Genomic DNA, 18,745 nt, shown 5'->3' on the forward strand with positions numbered 1-18,745 from the left:
TTTTCATAATGCCTCTTGATATAAAATATGCTTCCAACTTTAAGAAGAGTACTATCTGCATATTTTATTCATGTTCATCCATGTCATTGCAAAGATGATTTGGCAAAAGAGGCTAGAAGAGGGCATCAGATCTTCCCAGAACTGAAGCTACTGAATTCGTGAGCTGCCATGTGGGTGTTAGAAACCAAATCTGGCCCTCTGGAAGAGCAGCCAGTGCTCTTAACCACTGAACCATTATTCCAGCTCCTCTGACAGTGCGTTGAGTCTCTTATTTTGTAATCTGTGAGGAAAAGGAGTAAGCAAATGTACCTTTCATCCAAATTCGAGGATCAGAGATGAATACATACAAAGGACTAAGGAATTTGACTTTTCCACCTGAGAGTCCACAGTTTGCCAGCAACTCTGACAGTGTGGCATCAGTCTGCCCCAAAGGAGCAGCATCACATTTGGGAATCACAAGACCCCATGTTCTGTTGCTTTAAATGGAAAATATACTCCTGTGGTTTAGCTTACCCAAGGACTTCAACCAAAAATCCAAATAATTGAAAATCCATTGATGGTCTGGAAGTCTTGAAATACTGAGTGATTGATGTATTCTCAGCACAATTATTTGCCAACTTTGTATATTGGACACAAAATTATACAGTATTAGTTATTAAAATGCATCCTAGAGAAATCTGCCTGGTTCCCTGGAGAGCTGGCATGCTGAAGGCACTCATAGGCCACCTACAACAGGTGCCACTATATAATGTACAGATATGTGGTAGAGAGATGGGAGAGACAGAGACGCAGAAACTAGAGACTTGGGGGTGGTAGGGAACAGCCTGATGTGAGTAGCCTACCATGCCTCTTAAGGCCATGATGAAGTCCAGCCTGGGCTGCCTCAGAGGGTCTCGTCTGTGTCTATGGCCATGCAACAACAGGGGTCTGTGTCAATGTCTGTGACCTATGTTATCACCAAAGGCCATGTGAGAGCTCTGGGTTGCCACTGGGACCATGTAGCTGTTCAAGGGCTGCCCAGAGCTGGCCATGCCCCTTGCTCACCAGCTGCAACACTCTGGAGAGAGGTCCCCCACATGTAGAACTGGACAGCACAAGTAGAGCTGGCCCTGGTGGCAGAGCGATGGGTGAGCCAGCCCCAAGGCGCTGGAGCACTGGAGAACTGGTACCACCCCTCGTCTGCCGTGAGGTGGTCTGGGTACAAGAGAGATGCTCTCTTCCTCTCACCCCTCATCCCTTATGGCAGCAGAAGAGCAGAGCCTGCACCTCCCCTGTGCAGCACAGTAAAGCTGACCTGGGGTTGTAAAGTTGCAGGTGAGTGGGACCCAAGGGAATGGAATGGGAGAGGAACCAAAGGCATGAGAATGGGGCAGGGGCGGCGGTAAGCTGGTCCCAGCCGCAGCAGGTGGGTGAACTAGCTGGAGCAGTGCTGGAGAGCTAGTGCTAGTAGTGTGGGTTCGAGAGAGCTGGTGTGCTGACTAGCTCAGATACCATCCAGGCCCAGATCCAGGGCTTTGAGTTGGCTCACCCCTACATCTAGCCCGTCTATGATGCTGAAGTGGGTAAAGGGGCCAGTCCTATAGATCCAAAGCTTCGGTATTGTTAATGTAGCAGAAGCCAGAGGTCCCAAGCCTGACCTTGATTCATTACAGTGACCATTTGCATCTCCAGGGCAAGATGGATTGTTGGTTGGTTGGTTGGTTGGTTTGCTTGCTTGCTTGCTTGCTTTTTATTTGTTTCTTTTTTTGTGGGCAGGTTGCAGAGGTAGAGGGCAATTACAAAGAGACAGGGAGATGAGTGGGATTGGGGTACATGATGTGAAATAAATCAATAAAAAGTTTTAAAAAGAGAAAAAGGGAAAAGAAAGGAAAAGAAAAAAGGGAGGAGAAGGTGAAGCGAAGCCCCCGCACTAGCTGTCCCATCTACTTAATAATGAAAAACCAGAACTGATTCTCTGGACATCATTTTAACTTTGTTTCTTGAAGCTAGATGCAGACTTAAACCTTAGAGGCATCTGTCCCTCCTTTCCTTTCCATCACCAGACAGTCTTATTTTACAGCACAGACTATCTTGAACTTGCTGTGTAGCCCCGGTTTTCCTCACTCCTGAATCAGCCTCTTGAATGCTGGGGTTGGAGGCATACACCACCACATTCTGATCCCTACTTTTCTTTTCAAAGTCTCAAAAGAGCCAACATAATGGCATTTCGCTATAGTCTCAAGACTTAGGAGGCTGAGATGGTAGTGTTGCTTGAGTCCAGCCTGGGCAAAGTGGGAAATCTGTTTCCAAGGGTCAAGGTGGGCAGATAATTAAAAAAAAAAAAAAAAAAAAAAGCAAAAGTAAAAAGATTTTTCTCAGGATTCAACCATTTGTATATAAAAAATAAATAAATCAAAACAGAAACTCCCTCATTTAGCCCAGGGTAGTTTTGCTAACTCCCCACACACTTGAGGATGACGTAGGACTTCCTGACCCCTTGCCTTCTCCTCCTGAGTGTTGTGACTACAGGCGTGCACCATTGAACCTGCTCTGGGGACTGCTTTCGGGACGGGACCCAGGGCTTCCTGAAGGCGAGGCGAGGCCCTTCCAGAGCCCTTGGAGTCACTGTCCTCCTTAACCTGGATAGAAGAGCTGATGCTTTTCTTTGAAAGTTATGGGGCTGGTTGAAAATGGTTGCCTGTGATTTTACTGTGTGTTGGATATGATGAGACCTGCCACCTGATCAGCCTTCAGGAATCCAGAGGTGGCGATCTAGGTGTAAAGATGAGCTCATCTCTGATGGGTCCAAGGTACATGCTTCTTGTCAGGCAGGACAGTTTGTGAGTTATTCATCAAAACAGTGACATAATACTGGGCAGGAACCCAGTGACTAGTGTTATATAAGAGGCCTTTGGAGTAACCCTTGCCCACAGACTTTGTTACAGCTGTCACTGCCCTGCTGAGTTTCCACACTCTTCACTTGTTGAGCCATGGCCTCTGAGTCTGTCAGCTGCTTCCTCACCCCTACTACATTCTCTCTGGGTCTCAGCTTGGCAAATGACACAAATAAACCACAAAAAGAACTGGAGAAGCTGGAGGGCGTCTCATTCTGTACCTGTGCCTTCTTCAGCAAGTGACCTCTAGTTAGTAGCTTGACCTCCTCCTGGGCCTTGGCTTCCTCACATTTAAAATAGATGATTTTTCTCTTTTCTGTCTCTATCTACCCTCCTGCTTAATTCGGCCCTTTCCGATTTCTCTCTCTATATTTTCTTACCCACATTTTATTTCTTCTGCCTCTAACTTTTCATCTTAGGTCATTTCTCCTTAATCCCCTGTTCGTTTTTCTCCCTTCCTTCTCTCCTGAGCTCTCATGTCTCCCTCACCTCAGAATGACGTTTTATTGCTCCTGTCTGATGCCAGGGGCCTGGAGCTACTGCAGGTCATGAAGGAAGAGACTGGAGTTTTTGTCCATGGCGTAACAGTTAAGTCGTCAGAGCTCTTCAGTTCCCCTGTGAAGGGGACAGTAGTATATGTGATGTGTAATCAAGTGGCAAGTTAGTATTGATGCTCTGTTAATCTCTGACAGCAGCTGGGAAAATGACTTGAATATAATGAATGGGTTTCCTATTTTTAATGTTGGGAAGATTGATTTTGCAATTGTTCTCCTTATTTTCTACAATTTGTTTTGTGGGTAGAGTGCCACAGCATGTGTGTGAAGGCCAGAGGACTGTGTATGGAAGTCATTTCTTCCACCTTAGGAGTTTTAGGGACAGAATTCAGGTTGTCGGGCTTGGGAAATGCTTTACCCACTGAGACACCTCCATCACACCTCAGATTGATTGTTTTGAGTCCTGATGGAGTGTTGCTGCAGCTAGCATTTCCATCCCCTCTTGGCCAAAATGTTTGCCCTCACGAAGTTTGAAGGTAAAAGGAAAGGTTTGATCGTGAGAAGCTTATTGAATGTGAGTGAATCAGAGGGTTGATGGATTAAATACTTGAATAGAATGATTAGAATCCTGTTATCTTCAGTTCCTCGTTAGGGAAACATTTCGCCTCTCCAGATTGTCTTCTGGTGTTAAAAACAGTGGCATACAGCAGAAATTGAAAGTAAGCTGTATGTATAACTTCAGATTTCCTCCCTGTCACATTATTAAAAGAAGCAGCAGAGGCTGGCGGTAGCTCTGTGGGAGAGAGGCGCCTGCTATGCAGCATAGGGGTCTGAGTTGGAGCCCAGCACACATGGGAAAACTTATGTACACACTTTAGCACTGCCGAGGAGGAAAGCAAAGGATCACTGGGGTTTGTTGGCTGTCACACAAGCTCTAGGTTCAGTGAGAGACCCTGTCTCAAAGAAATAAGGAAGAGCAGAGTAACATAGCAGGAGACCTGACTTAGTCTGTCCTCTGAACATGTGCACATCACGCTCAGCATGTGCACCTGTGCCATACTTTAACACACAAGATATAAAAACCATCCACAAAATTCAATTAGTATATTTAATTCAGAATGTAGAATATCATTTCACCACACATATACATCATAATTTCTTCACTTTCTTTTTTCATATTAAGCCTTCCAAATCAAGTGACTGTCTTCACTGGTCTTATTAATAGCATTTAGTACTAGCTTGCAAATTCAATAGGCATATATAGCTGAGGCTATTTGTAATAAACTCCAGATTCTTAGAAAATGACTTCAATAAAATGTTATAACTTAAAAATCAAGTATATATGTGTGTCTTACCTATGTGTATTGTGTGCTTTAGGGTTTGAGGTTACTGTGTAGGCATTCTGAGAGTGGCAAGTAAACACCGGGAACTAAGTGTTGCCCAGCCACACTCACGAAGTCATCTAGTTTTGTCATTTATAGAGTGCTGAGCCAGGGTAGCTTCCAGGTTTGTGAGAAGTGCTAGGTTCTGCCAGTATAAGGAAGTAAAAATATCTAGTAGTTAGACTATAGGAGCGTAGTGATACAGTCTAAGCATATGAAAAGTTTTTCCCTCGCATGATTACAGGAGTTTTTTTTTTTACCCCCTGTGTATAGCTGTTTTTATTTCTGCATATGAAGATGTGATTGGCTTAAGGAATCATTAACTCAATCCCTGTTCTGTGTGATGGAAACTGTAGTTGACTGTCTTGTGATTAGGCAGGACTTGGTACCTATCAGTGTAAACACATGGTGCGGCCTGCCCCATGCCCCTGCTTATCATCCGTGGAGAGATGGGGCTGAGGCATTTTGAGCAAATCTCATTGGTAAAGTGGTGTGTGCATTGCTTTTTTTAAGACCTGTTTGCTTTCAGTTTTAACTATGTCCCTTTCTGCGGCAGTTAGCACTTGGTTGTCCACAGAATAACTCTCCATTTGTTGGTGCCTTCACCTCTGTAGGTAGAGTCATGCTTGATAAGTCTCTTTAGTTTTAAGATGCTTTACCTAGAAGATAACAGTGAAGATGAGAAGAAGGTTCAGGAAAGCTCTTTGAGTAAAACTGCAGGTGTTTACCATGGCAAGGCCCCTCCTGGTATTCTGGTAAGTTTCATTCTCCCATGTCTCTTTCCCTTTGCTTGAGGCTCAGTCTGGGTAGCACTGAGAAGGGACAGCACCTGCTAAATGAAAGTGGTGAATGCCCCTTGTTTGGAAAGTGTATTGTTGTGGTAAGTTTCTAACTTTTAAAATGTTACAAAGAACACAAATCTTTGGCTGCTGGCTCTCCCTCTTGCCTTTATGCTAGCCTTATTCTGGTCGTTAATTTAACAACCTTATGCCTAGAAAAAATGTTTTTGCTCTAAACTGAGAACTTATCTACAACTAGATTTCAAAGTAATGTGTTGAGCTCTGTTCCTGCATCTCGGTGTGGTAGTTGACGAGGTAGAAGTCACTTAAGTTTTATGGATTTTATTGTCCTGGCAAAATCTCTTGTAAGGCTAAGCAAGTATTTTGAAACTGACATTTTGTTTGGCTATGTGATACAAAAGAATGACTTTAGGCTGTCCCTTTTATGACTATAAACAAACAAAAAATATGCCCGAAATATGTGTGGGGTGGAGTTTGAACTTTTTCATCTCGTTTTCTCTTGCTACAAGGTACAAAGTCAAATATGACCTCTAAGTTTTGAGTTCTAGAAGTCTGTTAAGGAATCAGAGTCAGATGATGTAAAGATAGGATCATTTAACTCTGCTGGTGGAACCTTAAAAGCAATGTGTTTGAATCCGTCGTACTCTAACGACATTGGTTTTTGTTTTGCACGAGGGTCTTGGTGTGTTGCTCATGCTGACTGCTTCTGTAGGTTGTCCTTGAACTTACTATCCTCCGGCCTCAGCACTCCTGAGTGTTGGGATCACAGTCCTGTGCCACTAGGGTTGGCTTAAATGCTCATTTTAAAGGCAGAGGTTAAAGAACTACATTCAGATAATCAGGAACTCCAAATGAAAGTACTGATGTTTTTGTATCTTCTCATTAAATTGCCTTGGTTACTTTTTTTAAAAAAGCAAATTAGGTTGAACATTTTTATGAAAACCAGGATGAAGTCTACAAAATAAAAAATAAATTCTGAAATCCATTAGCCCAGTTGATTTTGGTTTTAAAGACATGAGAGTGCTTATGCTGCCTTAGTTTTGCCATATTCTGTCTGATATTTGCTTCTTGGTCTGAGGTCACCGGTGTCCACATACAGACTTCACTCACTAGTGGCAGCATTAGTCGAGTATGAATATCAGTCATAAGCTTCTGTGCGAGGCAATTTTATTTTTAAGTCTGTCAAAATACAAAGGGTATATTCATATGCATTTGTGCACATCTGTCTTAATGGTCAGAGGAAAGGGTATGGATATACTTATTTCTCTATGGAATAGTTCTAAAGTCCACTTAGTGGTACCGCATACAGACTAGACTGCCCATTGCAAGAGAATTTCTTTGATATCTTGCTACTGATGTTTTCCAAGAGAAGTCAGAGACGCTTGCTTAGACTGCAATTTGTTAACAGTTCCCTCTTATGTCATTGATGTACCCTGAGTCACCACCTCACCCCAAGAAAATTTTCTGAATGGCTAGTGGCTGGCATACTAGATTTGATATCTGCTTTAATAAGCTATAATAATTATTTAGGAGTTAGACTTTCGAACAAACATGGGTGTGTGCAGTAAAGAGTCCTGGCTTTTGGACTAACTAGAGCTCTAAGTGTTGAGTCAGGCAGACAGACAGAAGGATAATAAGGCAAGAAGTCCTCTGTTTTCCTGACTAGCAAATTTGTTGAGGAAGTGGTTTAGAGTCTAAACAGGACTTAAACAGATCAAACAGACATTAAACAGATGTCTTCACTGCACTCTCCAACCCTGGCCCTGCCAGTGCCCATGATGAGCTGAGCCCCATGGCTTCCCTCCTCCACCTCACTCCTCAAACTGAGGAGTAGCACTGGGTGTGTGCTAGCCCTGCAGAAATCCTTGTATCTGAGAGAGTGTTCTAAAACACCTAGACGAAGTGTGCTCTGATAGAACCTCAGGCTGCTGACTTGGTCTTAAAGGAACTGGACACAGTTCTCTGAAAGGTCTAAATCTTACCCTTCTTGGGAAAGTATTTAATACCATTTATGTATTCTAACCCAACAAAATCCACACAGTAGGAAAAGAAAACTATAGGCTCACATTCTAGAGTAAATAGTTTCTGCGTGTGATGTTGTTTTTTACCTAATTAAGAACAGGGCAACTTTTGTGAGTTTTCACTGGTTTTATGTCTTATTGTAGAACTTTTCCCCCCTCTTCCTCAAGTCCTATTTATGCTGTGGAGGACTCATCCAAATGTCTTATGTAAGTCATCAGTGCTGCTGATGGTATTTTGCAAGGGTAGCATCTTAACTGTGATGAAATCCTATTTGTTACTGGGTGCCTTTGGTAGGCCGTCTTAGCATTAGCTGCTGTCCATCTGGAAGGGAGCTTACTTAGCAGTGTGTATGTAAGCATGGTGTAATATCTGTAAGCATGGTGGCTCCTGGGCTCAAGAGACAGAAGCAGAAGACTAGTGAGTTTGAGGCCAGCCTGGGCTATATGTTAAACTGTCTCAAAGTGAAAAACAAAATAGTGGTAAAGAAAAAAAAAAAAAGAAAAAAATAGAAAGTCCACCTAAAGTGAACCCCGGGATAACCCTGTAGAGAGTTGTGTAATCTCAGAAGTGTTATTACATGCACAGATCGACCAGAAAACAAGTGGATCTCCATCCAGGTCAAGGGGCACAAGAGCTGAGATTGTAGTGGTCATCTGTCACTGTATATTCCTTACTTGGTAACAATGCACAGTACCATAGCCCATATAGGCTGTCATCCACTCATGAGCTATATTGAAACTATATTAGAAAAAAAAACCAATTCCTTCAAGGACAATGAAACAGAAAAGGAAAAAAAAAGCAAGCAAGCAGGAAGTATCACCTTCAACTTCGGGAACTGAAAGCTTGCCTCTGGTCATCAATTTGAAATAAAGTGGCATTTAGTAGTCAGTCACTTGAGGACTTGGGAAATACTGTACCTGTAGTGAGGTTGAATGCCTCTGATGTGAGCCAGAGAGAGAACACAGGACATGGAGTCCCTGCCTTTAATCCTGTGATTTTCCCTCACATGTATGTTCCAAACTGACTAAAGCAGTAGGGAGCCCAAGACAGACAGACAGACAGACAGACAGACAGACACACACACACACACACTCTTTCTATTTCAGAATCTGCCTCTCTGGTTGCTCTGTGTCCTCAGTCAGTCCATTCCAACCTTACTCTCCCTGTTTTCAGGGTCTTCACATTTCAGTGAATACTGATCAGACATGCTGTATCCTTAATTTTGGTTTGTCTGATATCATCTCACGATTTGATTGAGGTTTTGTGTTTTTGACAAAATACCGCAGAAGCAATGAATCCGTTTTAATGAGTCACCTCTTGATTATTTATGGTAGTGCCTGGAGGTTCCACACTGTAAAACTACTGTTTTTCCCTTTGTATAACAGTGTATCTGGCTACCTGTAGTCACCAGAGAATGCTTAGGGGGTTCTGCTCCCCTTAGCCATGCTTTTAAGTACAACTGGGCCAGTTAAACAACAAACTCAGAATTTTACTAAAACCAATTCTATTTTAACTCTAAGTGTAGCTTTCTTTCTAAAGAAAACATTGTTCTATCAGACTTATTGATAACAAAGTTCTTAGCTTTGAGTTGTTGAGAATGTCACTGACCTTTGGGCCTGCAGTGTTAATAGAAGTGTTGTGATACTCTTTAAACCACAGTGGTAATTCATGTGGCTCATTGCTCCCTGAGCTTTACCCAGGTTACCATCAGATTCAGGGAAAGACCTTCAGCCTAGAGAATTCACACAGTTGTACGATTTCTCAGTATCAGCGTCCCTTGGCTGTAGGATTTAAAACTAAGGCTGTTTTAAAGGGAGTGAAAGGGGAAAAGAAAAGTAGAAGAGGGAAAGATAAATGAGGTTTAACATATCTTTTTCCTGGGGCTACAACTACATGAGCATTAGACTCTGGTGCTCACAGTACAGCTTCAGCCTGGTAACAGTCTAATCCTCATGTAGGCTGTAAGCCCATGGAAAGTCTGGATTCTAAAAGAGTCAGATTGGGTTTTTTTAAAGATTTATTTATTTCACTTATGTGAGTACATTATAGCTGTCTTCAGACACACCAGAAGATGGAAGCAGATCTTATTATAGAGCTACCGTGTGGTTGCTGGGAATTGAACTCAGGACCTCTGGAAGAGCAGTCAGTGCTCTTAACCTCTGAGCCATGTCTCCTGCCTAGAAATGACAGTTCAAATGGCTGGGAGCCATCAAACAGTAGCTGGGATTTGAACCAGGGTCCTTTGGGTCCACAGTCAGTGTTCTTACCTGCTAACCCACAGCACCAACACATATTAATTCTTGGCTTAGAGGTCAGTGCATAAGTAAAAATAACCTTCAGTAAGGAGGGGTGCTTCAAAGGAAATTGTATATTGTACTACCCGTATATTTAATAGTCATCCCTGGGGTAGAAAGTATGGTTTCCATAGCAACTTACTAAAACTGGATGGCTTTATGTGGAAGCCAAAGGACCAGACTTCTGTGTTTATTTTAGATACCTTGAAGTTATTAATTATCACTACCAAAATAGACTAGTTGTATAGTTATAGGATTAAGACTGGGAGTGTGAGGGAAAGTTTAGAACTTGACCCTTTAAACATATGTTTCTGATCATAACATTATATCTAAGTCTACTAGTAATAAAAGGCCTGTCTTTAATGTACACTAGCACGTGGAGACTCATGGCCTTTTATATTTTTTGTTTTATTTGGGGATGGGAGTGGGGTTCAAGACATGGTTTCTCTGTGTAGCCCTGGCTATCCTGGAACTCACTTTTAGGCTAGCCTCAAATGCAAAGAGATCCTCTTGCTTCTGCCTCCCAAATGCTGGGGCTAAAGGTGTATGCCACCATGCCCCATCATGGCCTTCTTTTAGTTTTTCCCAAGACAGGGTTTCACTGTGTAGCCCTGGCTGTCCTGGAACTCACTCTGTAGACCAGGCTGGCCTCGAACTCAGAAATCCGCCTGCCTCTGCCTCCCAAGTACTGGGATTAAAAGCATGCGCCACCACCGCCCAGCCCATCATGGCCTTCTAAAACCTATTGAAATTTCTTCTTCTTCCTCCTCGACCTTCTCTTCCTTCTCTTCTTCCTCTTTTTCCTCCTCCTTTTTCTTGATTGATTTATTTTATTTATGTGAGTACACTATTGCTCTTTTCAGACATACCAGAAGAGGGCATCAGATCCCATTACATATGGTTGCTGGGAATTGAACACAGGACCTCTTAAAGAGCAGTCTCTGCTGACATCTCTGCAGCCCTTGAGATTTCTATGTACACATATCTCTGAAAGTTCCTAAAAGACAACGGCATACCAGAAGATGTGACCGGGCCTATCTCTGAAGCTGCTTGACTTCAAGTGGGAGGCCTGTCCTCTAGAGGCCTGATTTTTACACCTACACAGTCCGTTCTATGTGCCTTGTCTATGCTGAGGGTTAAATACTCATCCGCAAAAGAGAGATTAAAGTGCTGTGGGCCACATGTGCTTTGCTAAGGATGTCTGAGGGAATGGATAATATGTGCTTTGACCATCGATGCACATCTCTCACAGTACATTAAGTACTGTAAAACAGAAAACTGTCATTTTGAAAATAATCCGAGAAGTGATTCCTTTTTAACAGGAAATTTCCCTGAGCACATTGAAGATATCTTGAAAGCAGTAGTTGCAAAAACAAATCAACTCCAAACAGCAGCGTGGTTCCTACTCCTAAGTATTTAACCAAATAAAATCCTAAAGCTTTGCTTCATAATTGTCAAGAACTAGGAACACCTAAGGTGAAAGGGTAAACTAGAGTACATTTATATTGCGGAATAATAACAATATAGAGTGCATTTATGTCACAGACCAAACTACTAGCTGGGTATAGTAGTGCTTGCCTTTAATCCCAGCATGCAAGAGGCAGATAACTCTTCTACATAGTGAGTTTGGGGCCAACTAAGGCAACATAGCGAGTGCTCTCATCTCTAAAAACAAAACAAAACCCCACAACAACAACAAGAAAAACAAACAAAAACGCACTAATATATACAATTCTTTTTAAAAAAAAATTTTTTTTAGATGCATTGTGCTAAATACAAGAAATCCTTGAATATCGCATGATTCTGTTTGTATAAACTCAGGAGACTAAGGACAGAAGTAGGCAGTTGGAGGAAGAGAATCCACGGGGGATTGAGGGACTGGAGGAGGGCCGGGCTGATTGTTCTGTATCTCCATTACTATGATTATATACATGCTTACTTTAAATACACAGGATGCTAACACCCACATAACACATGACTCACTCTCCTGGCCTCCTGCACCTCCATGCAGACCTATGTACATATATAAATACTTTTTAAAAGCATATATAAGTATGCACTATGAAAGAAGGAATTTTATTGTTTGTAAAGTTTATTTTGAATAGTATAAGATATAGCTTTTTTAAATCTTTTTAAAAATTGTATTTCAGAAAAGAGTCAGTATAAGCATTTAGCTAAAACTTTTCCTATGTAGATAATCATTCCATAGGTTGATGTAATAATAGTTTGATAGCTTTCAAAATAATTACATTTTCTAGTAATTTTACTTTTTATATTTCTCCTTATTTTTTAGCCAAGTTAGATTTCTCTGTACACAAGTCAACTCATATATTGAACATGAAGACTGGGCATATTTTATTTGAGAGATAAGAACTAAATTATTGGAAAACTTCATTGTAAGACATTGTCCTGCAGTTAGAAATGAGAGAAATGGGGTCAAAATATAGGTAAGGTCATGATTTCATTGTATGGTACAATGACAGCATCAAAAAAGGACAGGGCATGTCGGTGTTGTGGTGGGGGGTTGGGGAAAGAAGTTGGTACTCCCTCTCCTATATGCTGCTTGCCATGTTAGAATCTGCTTGTTATTTGGAAATCTGAAGATGTGTACAAGAATAAGCATGTAGCTTTTCCTACTATATTCTAAATATGGCTACTGAAGAAATATACTTGTACATTGTTGAATGTTTAAACTGTAGCTCTAACATTCTTGAAGCCATGTTGTGTAGATTGTAATGTTGTGTGTTGAAATAACCCTGGCCCACCTTTCATTATGTAACTGTCTGGAGTCTGGGGTGATCACTTGTCACCTAGTGACCCACACTGACTGCCACAGGAGCTTCCTTTTCAGACCAGCAGACTCTCTTGTCTGCAGCTTTCTGCTGGGCCACTTAAGACTTCTTCCGAATGATCTGTATGGCTGTCATTTGCTCTCACAGGTATATTTTGAGACTTAACATTATGAGGTGAGTGTCTTGTCACCGTCTAAGTTAGATTTATGCAGGTTTTCCCCAGGGAGGCTGTTGCTAGTGTCTGAAGAAAAGTGTTCAGTTTCTGTTGTGTGAGCATCACTTTTAGGACTTTGAGTTGACTGTACTGGTATATTAAAAAATATGTGTATTTGTGTGTACACAAGTTGGGGGCTTTCACAGGCTTGCAGTTGTCTTGCTGTGTCTTCACATGGCAAGGTGAACGGATGCTGGCTCTTAACTGTCTTTCTATAGGCACCAGTGAAGATGGACACTAATGTTCACTCTCATGACCTCATCTAGACTGATTTCGTCTAAAGGCCCTTCTTCAAATACCTTCACTTAGCATGAGGGCTTCAGTGCATGCAGTGGGGTAGGAGGCACATAGAACCATCCACCCTGTAACATCGCCCAGTGTATCTGAAGCTTCTCTTTCTTTATTTCTTAAAAGGCCAGGCATGGTAGTGCACACCTTTGATGGGTATCTGTGAGTTTGAGGCTAGTTTAGTGTACAAAGTAAATTCTGTCCCGGACAGCCAAGATCATACTGTGAAATCCCTCCTCAAAATAAGGTCTGTCTGGGGTGTAAGTGGGCTTTGAGAGTCACTGCTACTGGGCTCCTGTGTAGTCAGCAGGTTGCTCCAGCTGTTTCTGAGGTTAGTGTCTGTTTCAGTCCAGGCCTCCATAAACTTTTGTTTTTGTATCCTACAAAATTTAAACCCAAAGGGCTTCATATCTTCCAGGAGAAAACAAGTTTCTTTTTTATTTTTTTAAACAATTTTTTATTAGATATTTTCTTCATTTACATTTCAAATGCTATCCCGAAAGTCCCCTATATCCCACCACCTCCCCAGCCCTGCTCCCACTTCCTGGCCCTGGTGTTCCCCTGTACTGGGACATATAATCTTTGCAAGACCAAGGGCCTCTCCTCCCAATGATGGCCGATTAGGCCATCTTCTGATACATATGCAGCTAGAGACACATAGAGCTCTGGGGGTACTGGTTAGTTCATATTGCTGTTCCTCCTATAGGGTTACAGACCCCTTCAGCTCCAGAAAACAAGTTTCTTAACAGCCTGTATTTTTCTACATTTAGCAACTAAATTTCTACACTAGATTTTCATGTATAACAGCGTATCTCTTAACCACAGTAATTAAAATCATCCTGAATAGATGTTGTTATATTTAATTATGGATTGTATGCTCTAGTTGATGTAAGCTTGTTACACATTTAGAACGTGGTTGTTTATGGCTGAATATAGATGTTTAAAAGTAGCCATTTTCAGTTTCTTTTTTAAGGTCTATACTATTATGATTTTTTTTTTAACAAATTCATTTTATCATTCATTCTTACAGTATTCATTTCATCATTACCACCATTGGTCAGTCATAGAATACTGACTCTGCTTAGTCTGGTGAAGCAGTTAAAACAGCATATTTTAAGTGTGTGTAAGTAAGAGGACAGGAACAGTCAGGTGTGGTAGGTGGCAAAGAAACATTCTGGTAAAAGAGGTGATGAGTTGAAATACCTCCAGATGAATTTTACCTCAGTTCTGGTTTTGGAGATAATCCATCTTTAACATAAAACGACTGTATACCATGACCACAGAAGTGGGAACAAAGATCTGCATTTTCTTCCCTTCTTGGTGAGATGAGGACTCTGTGAGTCCTGTCATGTCATAGACAGACTCCTGGGGCAGAGCAGTGCGTGAAAAGATGCTCAGCATTGTTCGGTATTAAAGAAATGCAAATCTTTGTAAAATGTCATGGCCAAACAGTAATGCCTCATTGTGTGCCAATGCCAGATAATTTCACCTGTAGACATTGCTGGTGGGAAGATAAAATGGTAGAGCAATTCTAGAAAGTAGTCTGGCTGTTCTGAAACAGCCACGCCTGTAGTGGTTTACAACGGACGCGCTGCACTCAGTTGTACACACACAGTGTGTGGATACTTACAATCGTGGCTTTATCTGTAATAGCCAGAAACTGCAGTTACTTGTCCTTCATCAAGAGGTTTGGGGGGTTTTGTTTTGTTTTATTTTGTTTTGTTTTTAATGGTAAGTCTATACCATGAAATACTGTGCAGCAATAAAATAGAATGAGTTCATTGATACAGCCATCTGGGTCAGTCTACAGAGAATTATGAGGGAAAGAAGGCAGTCCTAAAAGGGCTACATTCTTCATGGTGCTGTTTGTATGACTTCCTTTCTAAATGGCAGACATTTCAGAAATAGAAAACATATTAATGTTGCCAGGGACTGGGGAGGAGAAGGCAAGAGAAAAATGTGTGTGACTGTATGGGGCAACAGGATTCTTGTGCTGTTGGTGGAATTTCGGTTTTTCACAATCCAACCCCCATCCTAGACTGGGTTTCTCTGTGTAGCCCTGGCTGTCCTGGAACTCACTTTGTAGGCCATGCTGGCTTCAAACTTACAGATCCACTTGCCTCTGCTTCCCAAGTGCTGGGATTAAAGGTGTGCATTAACACTGCCTGGCATGTCCGGTCCTTACCTGAGATTGGTGACATCCTGGTTATGATATTTTGCTTGTGTATCCCAATTAACACCAAGTAAAGGACACTCAGTTGAGTGGACAATCAGTAGAGGATTGGGGGGCAGCCATATTCTTTCTTGGAGCTTTGAAGGTCTACACTGATCTCGCAGTAATTTACTTTTGTTTAGTGTTTTAGAGGTAGAATCTCATGCAGCCCAGGCTGTCTCTGAACTCAGGATCCAGAAATGTTAATTTTTAAAAACATAATGAGCCAGGTATAGTGGTACTCAGGAGGCAGATGCAGGTGGGTCTCTGTGAGTCAAGGCTAGTAGGGTCCTCATAGTGAATTCCAGGCCAGCCAGGGCTACATAGTAAGACCATTTCAAAAAGAAAAAATACAATGAGATAATCCATGAGTGTTCTGATAGAGTAGTATTTCTGCTGCACACACTATAGTAATGACTCTTAGCTCTTTATTGGTTTTAGCTTGTTTATTGGTAGTTCATTTGATAGTTATTTTCTTATTCAAGAAATAATTGTCAAATATAGTAGCACACAACTGTAATCCCAACACTTGAGAGACTAAAATTGTCCTAAGTTCTAGGCCATCCGGGCTACAAAGAGACCCTGGAAAGGTTGCTCAGACGTGGTGGCGCCTTTAATCCCAGCATCCAGGAGACGGGGTGGGCAGATCCCTCCGCGCTCAGAAGCAGCCTAGTATGTCTTGAGTTTCAGGCCAGCCAGGACTGTACAGTGAGACTCTGTCTCAAAAAAAATTTCTTTCCAAAAATTAAGTATTTGGTGTGTGCTTAATCTTGCCTTGCTATCAAAACTAAAGCAACCACTCTCATCCTAAAACCAAAGCTCCTGTTTATAATTGTTTCATGATTATAACATATTTTCTTTATAATTATGACATCTCTCCACCTTAGGAGATCGTAGTAAATTTGGCTGTTTGTGTACATTGCACAAAGCAAGCTCTTTGGTATGTGCAATTGGAAACCTTGGATACCCAGGGAAGTAATCAGGATTATATGCTTTAGGCTGCTCAACAGCTAGACTGTGCTTACAGTCACCTCTGTGTAGACCGTTGAGTGGAATCTGTCTTGCCTTAGGCACTGACTGTCTCTGGCCAGCAGGCTGGGTTATGTGCAGATGGGACCTGGCAGGTCCCCTTCATTTTTTTATGGGATCAGCACTTTGTCCCTGTTCCACCTAGGACTTACCTGACAACACAGAATGTCTCTCTAGAACTTTGCAAATATGGAATTTTGAGCTTCGGGCAACCAGAGCTGGTTTAGAGAGGCCACTCTGCGCAGTTACTAGTTTGGGCTTATTACTCCTAGAGTCCAATAAAAATTGACTTCTGCATTAGCCTAAAACTGAAGGGTTTTTCTGACCCTCCATCAAGGGGAAGGGCTCTCCGTGGATTTGGCTTTAATATAACATTAAGGTGTCTGCTGAGTGATGGTGTGTTCACCCGCTGGAGGGAGACATGACAGCCTGAGAACTAACGGGTTTGTTTTGGTGTGGGTTGGATTTTTCAGGTAGAAGAGTTGGGGTAAGGGGTGAAGCCAGGTTTAGATGTACCCTCTCTCTTTTGAATTGCAGAGTTCTGGTGCTCTTGATTTGAGTAGTGAGTTGTGTGGGACACAAACATTATGTCCCATTGTGTTATGTTGAAGTTCTGAGGTCATGTTATGTGTGTTAGTCTGGCACAGCTCACCACAGTTTGCATGTATCTGAACCATAAGATCTCAATTCTCAGTTGTATCCCTTGTTTCTCTGCAAAGATGAATCCTAGGCTTCTCCTGGAGGTGACAGTCCCCTGGGGCTTTTGTCCTTGGGTACTGTGGTCAGATCAGAGTGGACATAGTACAACAGGTCCTGAGCTGTTGGTAGAGGGAGATAGAGGCAATGGAGTCCATGAAGACAGTTGGCCCCGCCCTGGGGTGTGAGAGGAAACGGAACTTCCACAGCCTCCAACCCCACTTAGAGGCACTGCCAGTCTGAGACATATGTGTGATGTAGCTGGGGCATTGGGAGAGTAATGGGCTCTGAACAGCAGAGGAGAGTGTGTGTTTAATCAAACTCTATGTCATTGCTGTTAGTTTTCAAATTTAGTGCTGACATTTCTTTTTTCAGTCTCAAACCATGAATTATGTGGGCCAGCTGGCTGGGCAGGTGCTCGTCACTGTGAAGGAACTCTACAAGGGCATTAACCAAGCCACACTGTCTGGGTGCATCGATGTGGTCGTGGTGAGGCAGCAGGATGGCTCCTATCAGTGCTCGCCTTTTCACGTACGCTTCGGGAAGCTGGGTGTCCTGAGGTCCAAGGAGAAAGTGGTGAGTGCACAGGTCACCATGGTGACCAGCCCCTTCCTCTTACTCTTTTTTTTTTTTTTTTTTTTAACTTGCATGCTATTGAAGACCATGGTAAGAAACCAACTTTATAGGTACTGCTTTTGAAGTGGCTTCTAAATTCAAAAGACTCTCTTATAGAAAGTTTCTCCAAATGAAAAAGAAACTGAAATTATGAAGAAACTCAGAACAAAACTGAAGATAGTTACAAAGGAGGAAGTTGGGCTTATTTTGAAAAAGAAATTTTACTTTACTTAATACAACACTTTAAAATAGTGGAGGGCCAGCAAGGTGATTCAGTGTAAAGGCTCTCTCCATCAATCCTGACAACCCAACTTTAACCCTGAGGCCCACATGGTGGAACAAGAGGACATACTCAGAAGTCATCCAGTGACTTGACACATGTACCCTGTGGCTCATGTACACGCTCTAAACCCTCAATTAAAAAAATAAAATAAAATAATTCAGTCTGGAGATACAGCTTAGTCAGCAAAACATTTGCATAGCATGCACCAATCCTGTCTAGGCACTGAGGAGGTAGAGACAGAAGGAAAGAGCATTCTCAGCTCAGCCACATAGCAGATGTGAGGCCAGCCTGAGACACAGGAGAACCTATTATTTTATTGACTGATTGATTGGTACATGCACACACATATATATGATAATATTGTTGTACTAATTATAAGTAGGTAGACTAAGCTCATGTAATCAAGTGTAGATTATATTTATTTAAAAGAAATGCCCCAATTGAATGTTTGTATTTTTCCTCTTTTGCATTTAATGGGGGGCGGTGTTTGGGTGTTTTTAAATTATCATTTCCCTCAAGTATTGGGCAATAAGAAGCTTTTTGAATTGTGTGTATGGTAAGTTTTAAAATAGAATTAATGATAAAACTTTGTAGAACATGTATTTGGCAACTTTTCACTTCCACATTGTCTTCCACATTGTGGTAATAATGTCAGCAACTCTTACTAAGATTTCGGAGCACTTTGCCACTGGGTAGCACAGGTGGAAGGGTGTGTGCCGAAGGACCAGCATGCACAGGTGGAAGGGTGTGT

The 18,745-nt window shown here is 42.0% G+C and overlaps 1 protein-coding gene across 5 annotated transcripts in view; it reads left to right on the forward strand.

Moving 5' to 3' along the window:
• The window catches only part of Lpin2 (lipin 2), a 105,774-nt gene that overhangs the window by 51,034 nt on the left and 35,995 nt on the right, over nt 1-18,745 (forward strand). For 4 of the 5 annotated variants that reach the window (XM_029531179.1, XM_029531180.1, XM_029531178.1 and 1 more), the window contains one exon: nt 17,472-17,672. In XM_029531179.1, the coding sequence (XP_029387039.1) occupies nt 17,481-17,672 (192 nt within the window). In that variant the 5' untranslated portion in view covers nt 17,472-17,480. Of the gene's footprint in view, nt 1-5,329; nt 5,505-17,471; nt 17,673-18,745 lie in introns of those variants that run through there. The other variant, XM_021217592.2, reaches the window with a different exon arrangement.

The sequence above is a fragment of the Mus pahari genome, chromosome 18 (genome assembly GCF_900095145.1).
Source record: "Mus pahari chromosome 18, PAHARI_EIJ_v1.1, whole genome shotgun sequence".
NCBI lineage: Eukaryota > Metazoa > Chordata > Mammalia > Rodentia > Muridae > Mus > Mus pahari.